At 41.1% G+C, this 22010-nt stretch overlaps 1 protein-coding gene across 22 annotated transcripts in view; it reads right to left on the reverse strand.

Annotated features, from left to right (window-relative positions):
• Positions 1–22010, reverse strand: part of RBFOX2 (RNA binding fox-1 homolog 2) — a 273237-nt gene that overhangs the window by 88255 nt on the left and 162972 nt on the right. Inside the window, exon 1 of one of the 22 annotated variants that reach the window (XM_059186846.1) lies at positions 6682–6950. The exons of the other annotated variants lie outside the window; for them this stretch is intronic. Within the exon in view, the coding sequence (XP_059042829.1) occupies positions 6682–6708 (27 nt within the window). The 5' untranslated portion in view covers positions 6709–6950. Of the gene's footprint in view, positions 1–6681; positions 6951–22010 lie in introns of those variants that run through there. 22 annotated transcript variants of the gene reach the window in all.

The following is a 22010-nucleotide window of genomic DNA, read 5'->3' on the forward strand; positions in this document are numbered from 1 at the left end:
TTTAATGGCCAACAATGGAACTATTTATCTCATGAGGCTGCTAGTATAATGGAAGCGTATGCAAAGACAGAATTAAACAGATTTCAAGTTGGAAACCTATCTCTGTGTCTAAGGCCACCCAAGTGCCTGACCTTTCAGATCTCAAAGTCTAATGTATGGTAAAAATACCACCTATCTCAAAAAGAGATTAATATGCCTGGGGGGCTCAGTCACTTAAGCTTCTGCTTTAGGCTCAGGTCATAATCTTGGGGTCCTGGGATGGAGCCCCGCAATCGCATCGGGCTCCCTGCTCAGCAGGGCGTCTGCTTGTCCCTCTCCCTCTGACTCTACCCCTGCTCCCTCTGTTTCTGTACCTCTCTCAAATAAATAAAATCTAAAAAAAAAAAAAGAGAGAGAGAGAGAGAGAGATTGACAAGTGATGTATGATGTGACCACAATAATGATTATGCATGTAAATTATGTATATTATTGTACATGTAAGGTATGCATTGTACGTAGGTTATTGCAAGTACAGCTGACCCCTGAAAGGTATGGGGGTTGGGGTGCCAACCCTGCCTCTGCCCCCACATTGTCCAAAATCTGCATATAACTTTTGATTCTCCAAAAACTTTACTAGTAAATAGTCTACTGTTGACAGAGCCTTACCATTAACAGTCAGTTAACCCAAAATAGTGTGTGTTATATGTACTATGTACTATGTTCTTACAATAAAGTAAGCTAGAGAAAAGAAAATGTTGTTAGGAAAACCATAAGATGGAGAAATAATTTACAGTACTGCACTTATCAAAAAAAAAAAAAAAAAAAAAAAAATCCATGCAAGTGGGTGTGTGCTGTCCAAACCCGTGTTGTTCAAGTGTCAACTATATTCCATCAAAGCCTAGAGTAAATCAGAGATGGAAATTTCAGAAGTAAATCAGAGAGTCTCAACTAGATTAATTCATTCACACATTCAACAAACATGTACTGAATACGTAATACCTACAAGAGGCACTGGGGTACCACTGTTAAGAGTGTGGATTCCCAAGCCAGTATATGCATATGAATCCCCACATCTCTTAGCAGCTGTATAAACTTGGGCAAGTAACCTAACCATTTTATGTCTAGGTTTCCTCTTCTATACCAAGGGGAGAATGACAGGGTTGTGGAGAGGAGTTCAATGAGCTAATGTAGACAAAGTGGTTAGCACGGTACCTGATAGTACCACATCCTGTATTTAAGGATTAGCTGATTAGCTGTATTCTGACCACATTATGACTACCCACCAGAGGCAGAGTATGCCACAGACTGCTGACGAGGTCCCTGACCTCGAAGGGCTTACAGTCTTTGTAGGAGTTGGGTGGCACAGAAAATAATCAATCAAGCATACCTATAACAAGTAATGATAAGCTAAAATCAGTGTTAAGAGAAGAAAAAGCAGCATATGCGGATAGGGAAGTTCAGCAGAGATGGGCTGGTCAAGGGAGTGCTCTCCCATGAGAAGCCTGTGGTTATCTGGGTGAAGAGCATTTCAAGCTGAGAAACAAACAAACAAACAAACAATCAAGCAAAAAAGAAGAAGGGCAAGGCCCAGGGCAGGAGGATACTGGTGTGTTAAGAGATGAGCAGAGAGGCCATCATCAATGGAGTGAAATAAAAGGAAGAGAAAAAGAGAAGTCTGGGGAGGCAGGCAGGTTCTTGACCACACGGAGCCTCAGAGACCAGAGTAAGAGACACCGGATTTTATCCTGAGTCTGCAGGGAAATCACCGGGAAGGTTTAAAGCACAGGAGTGACAAAATCAGACTTGCACTTTAAATAATTCACTCTGTCCATGACCTCTAATGAATTATCTGACTCTAAGGTTTCCCGAATGTCATCATTCGAACAGAATCAGCAGCACACTGAAGCACCCGGGAGGCGGCAACACTGCAGCATGGCGGACAGGCCGCAGGGCTTCTGACGGCTTAGCCTGGATGCCGAGCACCGAAGCCCGGGCATAAAGTAGCTGCGTTCAAAACCGCAGAGCATTTACAGCAGGGGTGTGTCCCATCTAGATTTGTTGGATTTCAGAGACCAAGCATGGTGAAGGAAGTTTAAAAGAAAGACTGGACAGTGTGGTTCTGGAATGATGAAACAGAAAGAGCAAGGGATTATGGCTCCAGAACGACAGGTCTTGGGACACCAACAATGTCGGGTTTCGGAGAGGAACCAGAACACCAGAAAGAGGCCGCTGGGCGGAGGGGCGGTAGCAGCTCTGTGACTGGCTCCTGGTGACGACCCAAGTGTCATCTAGAGATGCCCAAGAAACAACCCGAGGTAAGGAGTTACACAAAGAGATGTTAAAATGTGGCTGTCCACAAACCAGAAGTCAAAAGAGGGATGAGACTGTTTTCACATGGCCATCTGCGTGGATACGAGTCTGGAAATTTTCAGGCAAGAACACACAACTAGAGGAACAAAACTAGGCCTTTACACCACAGGCTGTCACGGGGAGCGATGAAGTGTCCTTTACCTTGCCCTAGGGAGATGTCCTCCAGGACCATGCAAACTTGAATACTGGATTATCAAATGCTAAGCTCACTGAGTCTCAACTGCAAAACTAAGGAGAAAGGTGAAGTTAAAAAAAAGAGAAAGGGGCCAAAGAGGTGTGTGTTTGGGTGGCAGGGTCTAGGTACGGGGATGACCGGGAAGAAAAATCATCTAACAAGTCCAAACTGCTCAGATGTAATCACATTTATGCAATTCTGGATATGTTTTCAGGAAAGCTCAGTAATTGTTGGCATAGCAATCTTTTTCAAGAGTCCATCTTGGCTCTGGCAAGGCAATGGTTAGAACTGAAGATATGGAGCAGTGTAGAAGAATTCCGAAAGAAACCAAATCTCTGGAAAAAGTGAGGCTTTTTTTGGTTCATTGTAAAGGAACATAAATTAGCCTCCAAGCCACAATCTGCAGCTAGCCCCAACTTCCCAGCGTCCTGCACAGCCCATAGAAAGGGGCAAGTGTGCCAAAGCCAACAGCGGGGCAGGAGCTCTGTGGATGAAGAACGGGATGAGGTTCGGGCGGGCCGGGCTGGCAACGGAGTGGACCCACTTTAAAGCACTGCCACAAAATGGAGACTAAATAATCACGAGCACTTTCAAAATTCACAGAAGATGGGCTATGCTTAAGCTAGATCACAGAACCAATTCCCCTACTCCAACTCGTTCCAAAAAAAACAAACACAAAGAGGAAAGGGGAGAAAATGAAACAAAGCAAAACATACCTGCTCTGTTATCTGTCTTTAATTAAAGCAGAAAATACCCTCCCTCTTCTCTTCTCCCAACCACCCTGGAACAGAACAGCGAGAACCAGCCACGGCTCAGGTGAAAGACTTCAGCCTCCCAGCTACAAAGAGGGGAGATAGCAGACAATGGAACTGGTGATTCATTACAGAAGAATACACTCGGAGCCGGCCTGCTGCCACATGGGCTCACTGCACTATTTAAAGGAACAGCAACCCCCTTTCCAACCTCCCTTTTTCTTAACACCTTCCCTCCTCTCGGTCCTGATGGAAAACAGATTTTGAAGAAAATGCCAGCAAAGCACTGAGCTGTCCAAGAAAGGGAGGGCTTTGTGTTCCACAGAAACTGGCAGTCTTACACTATAGGAGTACAAAAATTTTCTTTCACATCCATACTGTGAGATCTTTTCCTCTCTGCCCGGTATACTTTCCCTTCCAACAACAAACAGTTTATCGGAGTCTGAGTCTGGCGAAACACTTTTTTATTAACTAAAGTCATTTGCAATTTTGTTTTTCTAAATTTACACATACTAACAATGACTTCTCTTTCCTTCCTTTCATTCTGCGTTGTTTTCATAGACGTGAAGAGATGCGGTAATTTCATTCACATACTCAGAAATAACAGAGTAGCTCAGGGAAATACTCCTATGACATTTACATGAACAATGGATACACCTAAAGTTGTATCTTAAAAAGTCACAGGAGCATGTCTGTCTACTATATTAGAATTTTGTGATTAAATTGTCATTTTTTTTTTTAAAACAAAACACTGATTAGCTATTGTAAATGACAGAGCAGTTTGCTAATTACCCCCAAAACTGGCCTTATGAAACTAGAGCTGGTAAGATACTAAAGGCACAACCACTGATCCAGGTCTAATGTTGTCATCCACTGAAAGCCCTTCCCCTTCTTCCATCAAAGTGAGCAATTAATTTAAAATAAAGGGATACAGAAATGTCAAGATCTAATATGCAGAGAACCTAGGTGATAAAATGATAAAAACATATCTAAATACCTTTCTTAATATACTAAAGTCAAGACCCTAGACACCATAATTAACCATTTCACTGTGATAACTGAACCCTAAACAGCGCAGACATTTTATATTCGCAAAGTTTATCTGACAGATCATTATCAAATATTGGGATTAGATGTCTGGCTTGAAAAACAAAAACCAAAAACAAATTTAAAAAACCCCAAAACCTTGTAAGGACAAATTAAAAAGATCTGGCCCATTTGGTTATTTCCTTTTTTTTTTTTTTTTTTTAAGATTACTAGCAACCACGTATGTTACATTACACAGTGAGAATACACACCAAAATAAAATATGCTGACATACATACTAAAAATCCACAAATCTCATGCTCTGTACTTGCCTGTTACAGAGATTCGGGATGGGCAAAAAGGCGCAACTTCCTTCTCAGCATCCAGCACATCCTGAGACAATCACAGTGATTCTAATTTACCTCTTAGAATTCTTAACCACCAAGAAATCAATCCTTCTTTCCAGTTCTTATTTCTCTCTTCTGCTTCGCTGCTAAGACAACCGTTTTCTTAAATACTAATTACTCAGCCTGCACTAAAGCACGCATGAGCGTAAGCATTCGAACTTGTGCTTACACATGCTCACCCAGCTCCTCCAGAAATGAAGGGCACATGTTCCAGGAGGCCACAGAAACCCTCTGATTAGAATAAGCACTAGTTTAGAGAACTCTTTCACTGATCTTAAAATATATATAATGAAAAGTCAAGTAGTTGGAAAGCCCTCAGTAATAGCTGAGAAAGAAGAGAGCTGCCGCCCTGTAATAGTGCCAGTTAATGAAAATTGAATGAGGGCTCCAGGGTTAAGAAGTATCATTTCCCAAGCAACAAAGAGAATCCAGAAATAGGTCTTCTCTTTTATGGAAATTTTTTAAAAGTAAAGCAATATTTCTAAAGAGCTAATTAGGCTAACAACAAAGGGATAAGAACTGGGAGAGAAAATATGTCAAAGATTTCTCCCCTTTCCAAAAGAGGAGGGATTCTTGATCATCTCCAAACTCAGATCTGGTGAAAAATCACTTTGGAAAGATATATTCTTTGGAACTTTGTTTCCCTCTAGGTCACGTTGGCAGAATCTTCCTAATGCCTTCCCTCTTTCCAAACAGCACTGCAGGGCATTATATAACATTTAACGGAACAGTGTTCCTGCCCCTAAAAATGATGCCTCTATCCAGATAGCTAGCTGACTCTCTCGCCCTCCGGTGGTGACTCGGAGAGGAAAAGAGGAGAGAATACCCCCCCCCCCCCAAAGGCAAACTCCTTAAAAGGAAAGCACTGTCCAGAGATGAAATTTCCCTACAGAGCATAAAAGCCTGGAATGACACTGATCCTAAGTCTGAGCCTAAAGGACAGGAACGCTCACCGTAGCAAATGATTTCACTGACCAATTGCAGTCTCATCATTCCCTCTCCACATACACGTAAATAAAAGAGGGCAAAAGGAACATACAGAGGGTGCCAACGAGAAAAAGAGCATGGCCAGGGGGGAACCGTGGAAGAGTATTTACGTTTTCCTTTCTCAAGTCATTTCAGGAATGACTTGCTAAAATGCAGATTAGATGTTGCCTGGCATAACCAAAGACAGGCAGAGAGAGAGAGAGAGAGTCAGGGAGAGAGACAGGGAGAGAGAGATCTTCCATTTCCTACTCCCTCTCCTTCAAATGCCTTTTACTGCCCCTGTGATTGTCATTTATGCATTCAGATTTGTTCTCCTGAGTCTCACAGAGGGCTCTACCTGCCTCTGCTACACCTGGATATTCCCATGGTTCCTACCGAAAACATTCTTTGCCAGTAACAAAGCCATGAACACAAAGCCTATTTTTCTAGCCTTCATTTTTAATAAGCCATTTACGGCGAAGCCAGCAGAACGGCAATTCCACAGCCAATCCTGAGAAACTCCAGTGGATCGGGAATCAGATTTCCCTAGAACACAAATTCTTCTGCAATTCTTAAAAGGAAGTCAATCCTTTTCCCCTCTTTTTTGGCAGTCTGTTAAGAATCTCTTCCTACCTCTGCAGTCTCTCTCCCTCCCTCTTCTCAGAACCAAGACAAAGAGGTAGACAAATCCCCACAGGGTCTTTCCTGAGCTACAGCTGCACAGTACAGGAAACAGGAATCTGCTACGGAGCTGAGGGAGGGGGAGAGAGAAAAGGATATGGATCCATCTCTCCCTCTCTCTCTCTCTCTCTCTCTCTCTCACACACACACACACACACACACACACAGCAGACACAGATAACACTTTTCAGTTAATACCAATAAATCTGGCCTTCTCTGAGAAGACAATCATTATTAAAACTCTGCCTACTATGCCCGACCCCCAGGTCTTTATTTAGATCGCAGAAACCAGCAAAGAGGCACGCCGAGGAAACACAAATCTTACCTGAGTGACCATTTTCTTTTCCTCCATAAACCAAACGGCACAGAGGATGAGCCCTTCAGGGCGGTCGTGCTGGGGTGCACCTCCACAGCTCCCCCCCCACCCCCCCCCAGGCCAGCTATTTCGGGGCGGGCAACTGATCTCCTTTTACCCCGTTCCCCTTCCTTTTCTTTCTAGCGTTTCTTCCTTTCTTTTCTCTTCCTCTCTGGCAGCCTCTCCCCCTCCTTCTCTCTCCAGCTCCCTCCCATATCTCAGGCAGATGGCTGAAGGAAGCCCCACCCCTGAATGCCTAAGGTAATTAATCAGAGTGGAGCCCCACCTCTTCCTCCTCCCCCCACCCCTCCCGGCAGGCTGACATCTCCCAACTCCAGAAACAGGCCTGCTGGAGAATGGCAGTTTGGTGTGTGCTCTGCGCACGCGTGTGTGTGTGTGTGTGTGTGTGTGTGTGTGTGTGTAGGAGGGAAGGAGGGGGAGAGGGAGGGAGGGACAGGCGCCATGTGCAGGCATATTTTAAGGAATGAATATCTTCTATGGGGGCATTAATTACACAGCACTGGAAGCATTCAGAGCAGCCCGGCATCATTAATACAGACTTAAAGTATTCCACCCGTGAATATCTGATCATAAATAAGAAATGAAACAAAAATCATTAAAAAAGAATTTCCACTTATGTACAGTTTACAGATGTAGTGGATTTAATGAAAGACGGGGAAGCTGGCTGAATGACCACTTACAGGAGGGTTTTCAAGAAATGAGAATGAGCAAGAACCTGCCTGTCCTAAATCAGTCTAATGACTGCAAAGGCTGAAAAGAGAGGAGGAAGGTGATCTAAGTACTTATTTTTTCTACTGTAAAAAACCTAGGGATTCTGGAAAAGGTCGTCTATAAACATGACTGCTTAAGAAACTGAAGGTGTATACAAAAGCGCATACAGATTTGACTGCTGAAGGCTTCCAGTTGCATTATAAATTCTGGTTAACAGAAACCGCCCTTTGTGTTCCCCAGGCCTTCTGGATTTCAGCCTCTCCTGAAAATCAAAAACCCTTTCCTATATGCACCCTGGGCACCTGTGTCATACTGTAAACAGTAATTGTTACTATTGAGTACTATAGTTATAAAAGATTTGAGAGAACATTTACTGAACGTAAGAGTTTCTTTAATATTCTCTTATTAAAATGACATAATGAAAAAAGCATAAAGGGGTGACTCAGTCTAGAAGTCTGGGTCTAAGTCCTGATTCTGCCCTTTCCAAGTGATCTCATTAAAGTCTTTAACTTCCAAATATAAACTTCATAATCTCCCTACTTTAAATTATTAAATTTTCAAATAAAATAATCTGTGTAGATGATGAGTTTATGGTATTTGTCATTTACCTAATAAAAATGAAGATGTCCTATTTTTTAGTATTCTAATAAATAAGATCCTATTCTAAAGGATTTCTCACACTTTCATTATGATATTTTTATTGTTATAATCTCTAACAGATTACCCAAAAGCAAAGAGATTAATTCTAAAATTAAGCTTCCTATTTTTAAAATAAACCCTAAAGAGATCAAAATTTTAAATCACAAATAAAAAAAAAGTAAAAATCACAGATCACACCGAGAATACACTGTGTTTTGCTATCTCTATGAGGATTTGTTTGGCGAAATGCATAATCAGGCTTTTTTTAATGTACTGTATAATAACGTGGGCTGGCACATTGCCAATATAACATCATCATGCTCCTACCCAAATTAATAATCATTTTAACAATTCTAAAAAGAATACAGAAACTACCAATTTGGAAAACCTGCAGACTATTTACCGAACACCTACAATACATCAGGCACTATTCGGGGCATTTTACAAATATCTGCATACTTTTGGTACGCTCCACAATGTGTAAAGAAATTTGTACCAAAGAATGGGATCTTTAAACATTGGGGGGGGGGGGGGATTCCACTATGAGAAAAGAAATACATTGGTATTAGACTTGTTCTTATTTAACATTTTTAGAAATGATCTGGAAGATAGGACATAGTGCATTTTCTGAGTCTGCAACTGAAAAGCCAATTAAGAGATAAAACACAGTCAAAATTTTTAAAAATACAAGAGTAAGCAGAAAAGAGGTAGGCGAGTTGGAAGCAAAGGCAACCCAGTGTACTTTTCAAAAAATCTAAATCATGCTTATGGAATAATTATTTATATTTTTAGTTCTAATATAAGAAACAAATCTGATAATCACTATATACCATTCTCTGAATCCACTAGTCCATATAGTGCGAAAGACAAAAAACCCTGAGCAAGACAGACCCCCACTCCCCATCTCTCTCCCTCTCTCTCTCTCTCTCACACACACACACACACACTACCGTTATGAAAGCCATGGTTATCTTGAAGCTTGTGTGTGACTGCAGCCTCCATACATAAAGACAGACAACAAGGCCCCAAGGGAAAAAACATTTTTTTTTTAAATAAAGAGTCAGATGAGGAATCCCTACTTGCAAAAGCCCAGGACTAGGGCCAAGACACAAGTTTCCTTTGGCCTGGTATTCATGCTCCCTTTGCTCACGCAGGACCAACATTTTATGTTGCAAATAATAAGCTTACAACAGTCATTGCTGCAAGAAAGAGTCAGTATGAGCTAATGTCAAAATAAATATGACAGTGATTTTCAAAAACTCACCAAATAACAGGATCATAATGAACACTGGACAAATTCTCGGGTATTTTGAAGTGTGTCCCTGCCTTTCAAGGCTTGCATTACAGAGGACAATTTGCTCCCTAATGCCCGAGAGAGAAGAGCAATTCAACAGCCTGGATCTGACCCAGCAAAACAACCGGAGTCCCCTAGTGGCTGAATGTGCCCTGCAGCGTACCAACAAGCAACTCATTCCAGGGCATTTTGGGGGATGGAATGTCTGGGCCCCTTCCAAGATCCTCCTTCTCACTCAACACCACACCAAACCAGAAGCAAGTCCTTGTGATTCTGTGAAATCTGCCCTTTCTTTCCACCCCTAGCACCACAGACTCAGTTCTGACCGTATTGTTTTCTATTCGGCCTCCCATTTGTCCCTCTGCCTCGAGTCTAGCAGTCTTGCCATCCAAGCTGCTCACCACTGCTGGGGACCTCCTTCTAAGTGTAAATCCCACCACTCCATTTCCCTGATTAAAATCCTCAACTATTCCCCACAGGCTAAAAGGGGGAAAGTCCTAACTCTGAAGTAGGTGCCTACCCTATAACCAACCTAGCCTCGCCATACCAAGTCAGAGTCCCGGCTTCCCCCTCTGCTGCCCACTGCTCTTCTCCTCGCGCACTGAACTTCGCTCCTCAACGATACCATGTTTTTGTTCTTTTCTGTTTCATGTTCTTACTCCCTTGAACAGGGCCTTCTTCTTCTTTTTTTTTTTTTTAATGATTTTATTTATTTATTTGAGAGAGAGAGAGAGAGAGAGAGCGAGCATGACAGGAGAGAGATCAGTGGGAGAAGCAGACTCCCTGCTGAGCAGGGAGTCCGATGTGGGACTCGATCCCAGGACTCCAGGATCATGACCTGAGCCGACAGCAGTCGCTTAACCAACTGAGCCACCCAGGTGCCCTGAACAGGGCCTTCTATCTGGCTAACTGGTGAATTCTTCCTTCAAAGCTCATTTCAGGGATTCCCGGCCCAGAGCCTTTCCTGACCCCACCTGCTCTCACATCTGGGGTAAGTGCCCCCTTCCCCTACACCTTAGTGCCTAGCCCATGGTTCATAACTGCTGGGTTTACTGTTTCTGCGTAACTGTGACCGGCCGATGAGCAATGTGAGGGTAGGAATTGTGTGTTTTGTACTGTATCCCCAGTTCTCAATGTAGTGCCTAAATATACAGTAGATGAAGGAAGAAATGTTTGCTGAAATCAAGCTGTAATGCCTTGATTTCTAACTCTACCCATTTATTTTACATACATGGGTACCTAAGAATAAAAAGTATCCATGTGGTTATCAAAACATCATAAAAGTATTCTCTTCTTCCAAAAAGGTACTTGGAAATATGTTCAAATTTATAAATTTACTTCAGTATCTCAGAAATTTGAGGCTGAAAGGAAGATGTAAAAAAGGAGAGTGGGAGAAAGGTTTTATTTTCAACTTGATCAGAACAGTTCAGATTCTGGACAAAATAATACTCAGTGATTTAAGGGGGGGAAAAGCCACAAGTCTAGGTGCCCTTGCTCCTCACAATTTTACATCAGCTGTGACTCAACTTCCATACCTCCCACCCACGCACCAGCCATGCTATAGAGGCAGATCCCCCAGTCCCTGGCTGGAAGGCAGGTTTTGCTCATACTTTCCCAGGCTGCCTCTGACACCCAAGTGAAAAGCAACATTAAAGGGATAGCATTTCCGGCAATAATAAAAACTTGTTAGTATAAAAGCTTTTCACAGCACACCCCCACACAATAAACCTAAGTGTAAATAACAATTTACACCTAATAGATATCAAATACCTTCCCAGAAGCATCTCTGAGACAATGCCACTTTAATGGCCTTTGCCCCCACACTCCTTTTAGCCTAAATGAAGCCGAATTAAGGCTAACTCTAATATTTCCTCGCTTTTCACTAGTTTTGGCAGGGTTCAGTTTTATAGAACCCATTCTCAAAAAAAAAAAAAAAAGGTGAGAGCAACATCTGAAATGACTGCTTTAGACTCTGCATGTTCATCAAGCCAAAATAACCCTCACATTTATTTCTTGTCCCTAAAACTCAAACCTTTAGAACAAGACCACAAATAACATACTCTGAGGCAGAGGTGGGGCCAGAGAAATTAGAAAACATTACTTCACAAATTATCATCTAGATTTGGGGAACATATTCTTGGATCTTTAAAATATCCCCAAATCTAGACAACTAGAGTTATATATACAACTGAAATGATGTACACACTCTCTGTATTCTGCGAGATTCAGGAAATACGAGATAAATATCAAAAGGGATGGGATGTAAACAAATTTATCAATAACCAGATTATCGAGACAATAATACCTAATGAACCTCTGAAAACTGCAGTGTGTTGTTTCTTCAATACTAAAATATGCTGTCTCTACTACTAAATAAATTCCTGGAGACGCGACTGTCTTCTTTACCACCAAATCCCTGTGTATCTGGCACAGTATCTGGCACAGAGTAGGCACTCCAGAAAAAGTCCTCAAAATGAGAAACTAAAGAAAACATATATCCCTCTACATCAAGGTCACCTTGCCACAGAGATGGATCGCTGATGCGCTAATTCAGTCTGCGGCATTCTGCAGCCCCGAGCACGCGGTGGGCAAATGGATGCTTCTTAGAGGCAACTTTCTCCCCACCTTTCAGATGCGGACTATCCGTAAGCTGTATCTGGCTGTCCTAAATTCTCGAATAGGGTCACTTAGCTGCACCCCGTGTAACCTAGGGCCTCGCTTCTTCCTCAACGGCTCATTCACCTCAAAATGATAATCAGTGCCAATGTGTTCAGCAGGTGCCAGTCAAGCAAAAGTGCCTCGGGAAAAACTGGGGTAACAGACAAACCCTTGACTTCCAACAACAGTTACATTTTCCCCCTTAATATTTTCTGTTGTGGCAAAATACACATAAAACTTACTCTCTTAGCCATTTTCAAGTACAGCTGCCCCTTGAACAACACAGGGGTTAAGGGCCCTGGCCCCCAAGGTGGTCAAAAACCCATGTATAACCTTGGACTCCCCCAGAACTTCACTACTAACAGCCTCGTCCTGACCGGAAGATGTACTGAGAACTAGGACCGTCACTGAACACAGACTTTACGGGCAGTATTACCCACGGTGTTCTCATCATAAGCTAGAGGGGAAGAAAACACCCTAAGAACATCGTGAGAGCAAGAGAATACATCCCCAACACCGTCCTGTAAAAATTCCACGTGGAAGCAGACCCGAACAGTTCAAGGGTCCACCGAACACAGCTCTGTGACACCGAATCGATTAATAATGTGCTATTGCTGCCACCATCCACCACCAGAACACTCTTCATTTTTTAAAAGGAAAACTCTGTACCCACTGAACAAGAACTCCCCATTCTCCTTGTCCCCAGGAGCCTCTGGCAACTACCACTCTACTTGCTGTCTCTGTGAATCTGACGACCCTCTGTGCCGCACAGACATGGCATCCTATGGTATTTGTCTCTTTGTGAATGGCTTATTTCACGGAGCGTAACTATCCTCGAGGTTCATCCATATTGCAGCTTCTGCCAGAATTTCCCTTTCTTTACGACTGAGGAGGGGTGCCTGGGTGGCTCAGTCAGTTGAGCGTCTGACTCATGATTCCAGTTCAGGTCATGATCTCAGGGTCATGAGATCGAGCCTTGCATCGGCTCCCTGCTCAGCAGGGAGTCTGCATGAGATTCTCTCTCTCCCTCTTCCCCTACTTATTCTCATTCTCTCTCTAATAAATCTTTAAGACTGAGTAATATTCCACTGTGCAGGTGTACCGTATTTCGGTTATCCATTCATTCACCCACTGATGGAAACTTGGGTTGTTGCTTCCACCTTCTGGCTATTGTGAATAATGCTGCTGTGAACAAGGGTGTACAAGTATCTCTTTGAGGCCCTGCTTTCAATTCTTTTGGGTATACACCCAGAAGTGGAATGCTGGGCCATATGGTAGTTCTATTTTTAATTTTCTAAGCAACCACCATACTGTTTTCCATAGCAGCTGCACCATTTTATATGCCCACCAACAGTGCACAAGGATTCCAATTTCTCCACATCCTCACCAACATTTGTTTTCTGTTTTGGGGGTTTTAGGGTTTTGGTTTTTTTTTTTGACAGAAGCACCCTAACAAAGTTATATTTTAACCATTCAGTCAGAGTCAGTAATGTTTAATCCAAAAGAATAATTCCAGAAATAGATTCTCAATGAACAGATTTTTGTTCTGGGCAGGGAGGCTATTGTCATTGTCCTTTAAATCTTTTCTAGCAAGCCCTTATCTACTTACTCTGCTTGTATTTTAACCTGATTTGGTCCAGATTTAGTTCTGCAAAAATTATAATAAAACAACCAGTTTCAACTGTACACTCTTAAGACATGAGTGATTTTATTATGAACAAGAGCAATGAATGATCAAGTTCTGAAAATACTTCATTGCCTTATGCTGGGGAGAAATTTTTAAAAAGGGTGCAAAATCTTTAATTTTTAAAAAAATACTGTTCAGCCATATCTTCCATAATTTCTAATGGCATAATGGTCTGTACCTAATGGTATAGAACCACACAGTGTTATCCAGTGAGGAGTTTTAATTTACCAGAGTATAAGAATATAACAGAAACCAGTAAGAAAATCTTGCAACCATAGTTGAGATAAAAATTTAAGTAGGAAATAACAATCTATTACCTATTTATAAATACACTGAAAGACAACTTTTACTGTAAGTGAATTAATAAATAAGATCGTAAAACAGTTTTGGATGCTTCAATTTCAAGTTGTTTTTTCAACCTTATTAATTTCCCTGATGTGGTGGAATGGAAAGTATACTCTTAAATTTTAACATCCCATTACCCGCCTTTCTGAGCTACCTTAATTTCAGATAGAATAAATCTAATCAATTGAGCAAGGCCAGGAAAGTTGTTTCAAATACTGAGCATGACATTTATCAACACTAACTCTTAATGACCAAAAAGATTTGGTGGGACAAATTCATTTTATTATAAATGAATAAATTTACTGCAAGACTTCAGTAAACATGTAATAATTTCTTTTTAAAAAAGATTTTATTTATTTGAGAGAGAGTGTATGCAAGAGGGGGAAGGGGCAGAGGGAGAAAGTATTCAAGCAGACTCCCACTGAGTGCGGAGCCCAAGGCTGGATCGCACACGGGGCTGGATCTCACGACCTATGAGATCAGGACCTGAGCCGAAACCAAGAGTCAGACACTAACCGTCCTGAGCCACCCAGGCACCCTTCATGTCATAATTTCTAAACAGGAATTCTTTAATCCACCCACAACCTTTGCTTCGCCATGGGGTGGCGAGTTTTCTACCTCAAAACTTCTTTTACATATTATGATTTTTTTTCATACATATGTCTGATACTTCACTCTTCCTTAGAAACACTTTTGCTTTCCCAGTTTTATTTTCTCAGACAATTTTACTTATATGCCTGCTATTACATGTCCCTTACTTTGCTAGTTGGGTCCCAGAAAAAAACTGCTCACAGATGCTTCTCTTCAAAAGCACATCGATACTTATGTTAAGAAGCTCTGCTTCTACGGCAGTGGCATGACACTCCCAGCCTTAAACTGTTATGCAGACCAATCTACTGTTTTATGCCAGTAGAGACTGAGTCCACAGGTAGTAAGACCCATAAATATATCAAAATTTCATTATGGTAAATGTAATGTGCTCTTCATCTGAATAATTCAAGAAATACGTATATATAACAGAACAGGAGTAAACCACAACAGTATAGACCAATGTGCTGGAATACAGTTGAAGAATCATAATCATGTAACTACACACTCTCCCATCTGCCTTCAACACTGTAGCCATCAGACCTGAATGAGAGCTGTGAATTTACTCTGGAGAGCCTACCCAATAGGTCCAGGTCCAGGTCCAGTTAAAAATAGCCTGCTTTAGCCTTTAGGCCCAAAATACCTAATAGGATGTACTGGTTAGTTTGTCACTTCCTTTAGCCCTATGCATTTCTGTCCAGCCTACAACTTAGGAGCCAATTATCAGAGAAATGGCCACTTGAAGGAGAAGAAAAAAATAATTAAGTGCCATGAAAACACAAATAAACCGAAACAAACTGAGAGAACAGCTAGGAACTGTAATTCAGAATTAACTGTATTAACTGTCTTTATTTTCCTATTCTAGGTTTTCAGCACAATCAGTTAGTATTTCCAAAAATCATGGCATATGAAGGATCACTCAGTCCGAACCCTTCATTTCATACAGGGATAGTAAAGTCAAGAAAAATGAAGCTGTTTGAGCATATCATGGAGGTGGTTAACACTGTAGTTTGAATCAGAATCCAGGATTCTTCAACTTTACTCACTGAAAGCTACTAATTTAAAGGCAAATGGATATCCAGAAATGTATCTGATATTGACTTAAAATTTTCTGATTTCAGACTTTAGTAAGTTCTTAACTACGATGCTACTTAGCTCATCGCAAAATAGTCTAAAATATTAAGTGTAGAGAGAGTGCCCTCTACTGTACATTACCTTTCTGAAAAACAAAGCAACATTTGGAAACTGCCATCTGTGCTTCTTGTCTACTCAAAATGAAGCCTCAAGTTTACTATACGCCAGTGACTTAGTTAGGTTACATTTATAAATGCCAAGTCCACTGCTTAACACACACACACACACATGCACGCACAGGAATCTCTCTTAAGTTTCAGAACTTCTAGAGTTGAAAGCAGCCACCCAGCCCTCAATACTATAAAACTGAGATCTCCTGTTACAGCAAACTACCAAATTCTATGGGAAGTCTATGCCCTGAATGGTACCAGGTCAAAAGACAGAAAGCTTATAAGCATTTCATCCTACCATAAAGCCTTCACATCAATCAAACAGTCCCTTAAACAAAACAAAAACCCCCAAAACCAAGTTATAGCCCTTCGCTTACCTGGACAACAGGATATTGATAATCCATACAATATACACCATACATAGCAAAGGGGTAAAAAAAAATCTTCAGATAAAGACAGTACCCAAAGTGTCTACACTTTTGCCTTGTTTGCTCTGGCTATCCTTCCAAAAGAACTAGGTAGCACCAGAAAATCCTTGGCCGACTCCCAGTCTACGCGGATAGGTATGCTGGCTCAGATGATGAAGCTGGAGCTTGGTTCAGCCCAGGCTTCCACCCCAGTAAGAGTCAACACTACCCAGAAGAACTGTTCAGGGAAAAAGCAAAAAGCTCCAACGGAGTGACCAGTTGCAGACTGAAAACTGTACAAGAGATTGGCTATTACTGTTGGTTTTAAACTGACAACTCCACCAGAAACTCAAGAGGCAGAGAATGACAGCTGGGGAAAAGACCATGGGCTCCGTAAAGAGGAAAACAAAAACGGTAGGAAGCACAAGGTATCCAGGATCCAAAATGATATATATGTTCCCGGCTTTAAGTGCGTCAGAAGGAACACTCCCAATCCAGGACATGGAAAGGCAGATGGGCCTGGTACTATTTCTCTATTCCTTCTTGGAGAGGATGGTGCGCACGCGCACACCGCCCCTCCCCAACACACACACATACCACACACACCCCTTCTAACTGTCTCCGGCAGAGACAGGTGCTAGGATTAACAGCATAAAACCCCTCTGTCGTGGAAAGGAATGGGAGAAGAAAGAAGTCACACTGCTACATGTAGTAAAGGGATCCCTTTCATGACAATGTATGTTTGTGTATCATTTAACACCTCCTTCACTGTGCTTTAACAGAGGCTGGGACAGCTGGCAGGATCAGCACTAGAAAAGAGGAAGATGGCCCCAACTCTGAGGCAACATGAGTCCACTGGAGACCTTCAGATATGCAAGACACTCTCTCAGCTGTTCCGATCAAACATGTAAGGATTAACTCCGGCTGCCTGCAAAAAGGTGGGGGTGGAAAGGTCTTTTCAGAAAAGCCAGCTGCTTTTCCTCTTTTGGGAAGCTGCGGGACCCACCCTACCATTACATACAAACACACATGTGCACGCATATTTCTCTAACAGATATTAAAAGCAGTAACGAACATGGACAGGTGTGAAGTCAGTCTGAAAAGGCATGGCAGGTTAGCTTTCAAAGTCTGAACAGCCCATCTAAAAACAGAGAACTGGTTAGAAATGGTTTACTAAGTAATTCTTAGAAAATAGGGCATACAGTAAGCAGAAAGTAAACGCTTCGTAAGAGGTACCCTATTTTATAACTCTTGCTCCCAAGAAATCCCCTGCTTGGGGCAAGCATTCAAAAGTTCAAAATGATAAATAATTCTAAATGAGTTTCAGGGGCTACGATATCTCATCTCAGAGAGAGCCAGGAACACAGCAGGCTTCCGGAAGATTAAACCGTGAGGACTAAACGCCACCACTGTGCCACCCCCCACCCCCAGGGCAATTTTTCTCCTTTTATGGGCATTGCATTTTATTTTCCGATAGTTCAGAAGAAATTGTTTTTTAAGAGTCAAAATGGCCTTAGTACATTGGAGACAGTTCACTTGGTTAAACATTTTGCCTCCAATCAGTTCTAAGAGATTAGGAGGACCTTACAAGGTACTAGACTATCTTCAGACTATCTTCAGACACGGGGCAGTGGATTCCTGAGGAGCGACAATAATGTATCAGTCCACTACAACTAAAAAAAAAAAAACTTGCTAAACCTCTATTACACACTAGGTACTGGGCTTAAGAACTCTAGATAGGAGCAGACACCATCTGTGTCAAGGACTTCACGGTTTGGGGGGAAACAGCATAAGGGTAAAACCAAAAGCTGAAAGGATGCTACAGCACAAAATTAAACCCTGTGAACAAGTTCTCACACGAAGGACATTTTTCCGAAGCTGCTCTTAATGAACACATCCATTGTATCGCTTTCTCACCACAACTATGCGACTCTGGCTTTGTCAGTTCTCAACAGACATTATCTGAGCCTCACAACATGGTCGATCTGATTTGTCACACACGAAGGGCCTATAATATACATCCTGACTGTCCCCCATACAGCTATTAAAATGGTAATTAAGAAATAGCTAAGGTAATGTTTCTGTATTAAAATCTTACACTAAATTTCCACATCAAGTCAAATCCTTCTCGAACCCTTTTCTTCCCTGCGCACCAGGCCATTCCCCTCCACCCGACCTCACTTCACATACAGTGGTGCTGGCCCCGGAGATCCTTGTACACTGACATCTGAAATCACTGTTACATTCTTGATGTGATTGGTATCGAGATTCTTCCTAATGGGAAGACTGGGAAATGCAGATACTTCTTATAAACCACAGAGCGCTGCGGTAATGAACTATGGCTGACAAACTTCGTGAGTTAACTCTGCTCAGTATTTGGTCAGTTTATTACAGAAGATGGAGTTTCCAGACGGTACTGTAGTTAGATGACACACTATAGTTCAAATTCTAGAACAGCTGATATAATTTAAACTTGAAAATGGTCTCTATGTTACTGAGGGCCTCGTTAATTTCTAGAGCTTTACATTCTTCTTGAGGATAGAGCTATACATACAAGGTGAAAAGATGTGACTGACAGTTTATTGAGTGAAGAAAATCATATTACTGAACATAATATTGCTGAATGTGTACAGTATAATTCTGTATTTCTAAATGCACATATGTATCTCTGTATGCCAATCAGTAAATCATGTAATTTCTAAGCTTCATATGCCTTACATAAGTTATGTAGTTATGTTTACACATACATGCATATACATGTGACTTGTGAAACACTACGGATGCCACATACACACTATGCATTATACATAACATGTATTATATTCATACACACATATATTATAGGCATAAGATTAAAACCTACACTTCTAAGGGGTGGGATGGTAGGGAGGTAGTTGGTTTTCATTTATTACTTTAGAGATAAACTTCTAATATGTTCAAAATACATTTAAACTAGCCTTTGGTACACATATAATTTGTCTTTTTATTTTTAAGTTTAAGGGAATCAAGACAAATTTCCCTTTGCGTATAAGTACTTTAAAAATTAGCAATACTTTCTTAGTCTAGTCTATTATTATCACATTTGTTTTACTTTACATGATGGCCTTACTATAAACCCTCTGGAGGACCCAGACAATAAACAATCTTAATCATGTTTTACCTAGATTCTGCCAAAACTGTGCTCAGGTCTAGTTTAAATAATTAGCCCCTCAGAAAAATGGCAAAGTAACTCAATATCTGAATTTGGATTATAACTGCTCTTGCCTTGCCTTTTGACTCATCTCTTGTAAAAAAATTTTAAATTGTAATTTAAGACCAATAACAAACTAAAATCCTAAAAACTACTTATGCCGTTTGAAAAGGCACATAATTTGCAATATTATGAATGCTTTTATAGTACTAAAGTCTTTGTGTACTGATCAATTAGAAACATAAATACAGAAAATGGCCTTTTATATACATTTCTCTGCATCTCTTTAGCGATACACACAGACTTCCAATTTCAACAGCTGGTATACCCATGACGTCTGTTAGAATGTAATGATATCAGAGAGAAACAGACCTAGTAATACTTAAGAGTGAGATCTCTAGAAACTACCTTGAGATTTATGAGATTTAGATTTTGCTAAGGATAAAGCAGACAATCTACCATGTGAGCCCCACGCTATAGGACATGACCAGTGGTGACCTTGCAATGTAATCTGTACCATCTACAACCGAGGCCTCCCAAGACTTACCATGTACTGCAACACCAGAAAATAGTTAAGATTCTTCTCTTTTCTACCTTCTCATTTTTTTTCTCCTTTCCTTTTCTTTCCCTCTAACTATGCCACAATCCTACCGTGAGTGTCCAAAGACAGTGAGGCTTCATGGTAGAATGTTTTAGCACGGACTGCAAAGATCTGTACTCTGAGGTATAAAATTAGCTTTAAGGACAGTAATCTCAGAAGATTCCAAAGATTTCTGTGTATAGGGATAACACAGAAGTTCAAAAAGGACAAGGCTTGAGACAGATGATGGAGGGGATGAGGGAAAGAAAGATATATATGTGGGCAAAATACGTAATCAGAAATCCGTAAGACTCACTTAAGGATCCGTGTGACCAGTCTGGAGGACTGTGGGTGAACAGTGGCAAATGTTAAGGAAAAGTAGGCTGGAATCACTGTGGAGAGCCTAGGACATCAAGCTCTGTATTTCAGACCTTATATCTTCAAAGACTGTTTGAGAAGGAAAGTGTTACAAAATTAACATTTTGTGAAAATGGCTCTGGCCACTGGAAGAAGAAAAGGGAACAGCCTGAAGGCAGGGAGGCCAATTAGAGGCTAGAATTACAACAGTCCAGATTATTAATGCAAAACCACACATTAGCAGTAGGAATAAGGAAGGTCTAGATGTAGCAGACACTACAAAGGCAGCATCCATGGAAGTGCAGACTGTTCAGAAACAGGGCATAAGAGAAAGGGTAATTAAATGTAACACTGTGGTTCTAAGTCTAGTTGATTGGCCAAATAAGTATCCCACTAATAAAATAGGGAAATCAGAAGCATAAACTGGTTTGAAATTAGGGCAAGGCATCCAATAGGAAATATCGTACCAGAGCCAACAGGAGTCTGGAAGGAACAGCCAAGGGCAGAATGTGATTGATTGTTCTCCCATACTGACCTAATCAATGTTTAGGGAACAACAACAATGTACTTCAAAAACAAATAAAAGAGAGAGAGGACAGACAGACAAAAGACAAAGAGGAAGAAAGGAAGAAAGAGAAAGAGAGAAAAAGGCGGAGAAGAAAGAACAGTGGATACAAGGCAAAGGGCTGAAAATAGAACCTTAAGGAATACTCACTTCTAGAAGGCAGAAATAGCAACCAAGGATAAAAAAGATTAAGCAGGGTCATGGCTGATTCACAAAACCCAGGACATAGAGGATATCTGTCACTATTCTTACCCTAGGAAAAGTATTTCATAAATTGATACCAGAGGTGAGTATACAGCAATGTCAAGTAGAAATAGAGAAAAGTTTTCTTTAAAAAAATGACAATTTAGGAAGGATAACTGAATTTAGCAAATAGGGGATCAAAAGAAGTTTTGTGAGCGAGCTGTTTTTGAAATATCAGCAAAAGGATGGCAGCAAAATTAATAAATTCTTGATCAGCATGGAAAATACACACGATACCTACGCATAAATTTTAACAAAACTTTCTATCTTGGGATACTTGTCCTGCAAATGAAGTACAAAAATAATTTCTGATACATTCCATCTCCCACTGTCACCTCTGTCAAGGTAGACTGTTACCTCTTTTGTCTCTGTGCCTTTGATCATATTGTTTTCTTACCCATTTCAAAATTACCAAACCTTTAAACAAATTCCTTTGAGGCCTACCTTCAGTGCTACCTGTTTCATGAAGCTCTTCCTGATTACTTCCAGACAGAAGTAATTTCTCTTCTGTCTGAACCTCATGGTACTTTATCTTTAACTGACTAACAGCACTAAGCACTTTCTATGTTTTTAGCAATACTTGTTTAATCTATTAGATGATTTCTTTCAGAGCAGGACCTGTCTGTTCAATTCTGTATTTCTTTCAAAGGAAACACTAAAGCCAACACCTCTCACACAGCACTGCCCACCAGCATGTGAGAAGGGAAAGTCCGAGAAAACCTGAAAACATGAGTCAGGCTGAAATGAACGGACTACCAGGAACAGACCAT

Source organism: Mustela lutreola, chromosome 8, assembly GCF_030435805.1.
Source record: "Mustela lutreola isolate mMusLut2 chromosome 8, mMusLut2.pri, whole genome shotgun sequence".
NCBI classification, from domain to species: domain Eukaryota; kingdom Metazoa; phylum Chordata; class Mammalia; order Carnivora; family Mustelidae; genus Mustela; species Mustela lutreola.